This window comes from Sinocyclocheilus grahami, unplaced genomic scaffold (genome assembly GCF_001515645.1).
Source record: "Sinocyclocheilus grahami isolate Dianchi unplaced genomic scaffold, SAMN03320097.WGS_v1.1 scaffold2436.1, whole genome shotgun sequence".
NCBI lineage: Eukaryota > Metazoa > Chordata > Actinopteri > Cypriniformes > Cyprinidae > Sinocyclocheilus > Sinocyclocheilus grahami.
The window spans coordinates 43,045-44,625 of NW_015507615.1; the positions used below are offsets into that span (position 1 = coordinate 43,045).

Consider the following 1,581-nt stretch of genomic DNA (forward strand, 5'->3'; position numbering starts at 1 on the left):
TCAGGGATTGAAATTAACTTTTTCACTCACCAGCCAATTTGGCTACTAAATTTTTATGTTACCAGCCATTCATAACTTCTACTAGCCAAAAAAACATAAATAAACCAACAGCTTGAGGCTGTCTACACTGGGCATGACAAAGCGATCGTTGCAAATCATTTTTTGTCAGTACTAGGGGTGTGCGATATTGACAAAAATGAATCTCAATATTTTCTGGAATTTTATATCAATAAAGATAATTAGACAATATTTTGCTAAGTGTGTTATTGTGCTGATATAAGGACTACCGTTAACAGCTGACTCCTAAAGTTTTTTTTATATATTTCATATTCTGTGTGGTTAGTTCACAGCAGTGATATAAATTAATCTTTTCCAATAAGTTTAAATTGATTTTTACCTTTTATGGGCATTTTTACCTTTATAAAGCCATTTTTCCTAAAAGTGTGCATAATCATTTGAGTCAAATTCTTACATTTAATCAGTCAAATATAATAATAATACATTTAGGCTGTTACTAAACAAATGAAATCAATATAAACAAAATTAATCTTTGCAGAAGTTGCATATGAAGTGGCATTTAGATGTATTTACACATGTTAATGCAGCTTAGAGGGACATGGAATGCTTTACCCTGCAGTTACAAATGCATAAATAATGTTTTGATATTTTAAACATGAAATGTTGAATATTGACATCTGGAAATTATTTTAAAGATGAAAAGATACTTGAAATGTAAAATTAAAACAATTAAAACCACCAGTAGGTGGCAGCAAATCACTGTTAAGTGAGTCATTGCGATTGAACCGAATCATTTACACGTTCCCCAAGAAATAAATGAAAACCTGCCAAATTGGCAAGTGATTTCACAGCGTTACCCGCCACAGCTGATTTTTACCCACATTTGGTGGGTTGGCGGGTGTTCATTTCAAACCCTGGTTATGTTGATTCACAGTGCATTAACTAATGTTAACAACCACAACTTTTGATTTTAATAATGCATTAGTAAAGGTTGAAAATAACTAACTAAGATGAATAAATGCTGTAGAGGTATTGTTCATTCTTAGTTCATGTTAACTAAAGTAGTTAACTAATGAATCTTATTGTAAAGTGTTACCCAAAGTATTTAATTCAAACATTAAACGAATACTAAATAATATGTTGAAAGGTAAATGTAACATACAACAGATTAATGAGCTCTTTTAGGAATCACCTTTACAACATTAATCCATAAAGTGAATTATTTTTGTTCCTTTTCAGTTTACTGTGCAATTTAGTGTACAACTGAATCCAAAAGACCTTTAATATTTTACACATCATCTCACCTGAGATCCTTCAGTTTACGGTTACTGAAAGGGGTCATGAACTGAGAAATTACATTTCCCTTGATCTTTTGACATGTAACAGGTCAACATACTATAAAAACATCATAGATGTGAACATCAAGATCAACGCCTGTTTCTATATTATTACCTCTTTAGCCCCGACCACTGATTCACACATGTAATAGGACGAGAGGAAATACTAGAGAAACACAGGATTACTCCATCAACAAAACCATAGAGATGCCTCCGAGGATTACAA

At 31.9% G+C, this 1,581-nt stretch overlaps 1 protein-coding gene across 1 annotated transcript in view; it reads right to left on the reverse strand.

Moving 5' to 3' along the window:
• Positions 1–1,581, reverse strand: part of LOC107575021 (NACHT, LRR and PYD domains-containing protein 12-like) — a gene marked incomplete at its 5' end in the record, with an annotated part of 22,488 nt that overhangs the window by 7,770 nt on the left and 13,137 nt on the right. The window contains 2 exons of the mRNA XM_016261430.1: positions 1,323–1,363; positions 1,471–1,521. Of these exons, the coding sequence (XP_016116916.1) occupies positions 1,323–1,363; positions 1,471–1,521 (92 nt within the window). The remainder of the gene's footprint in view (positions 1–1,322; positions 1,364–1,470; positions 1,522–1,581) is intronic.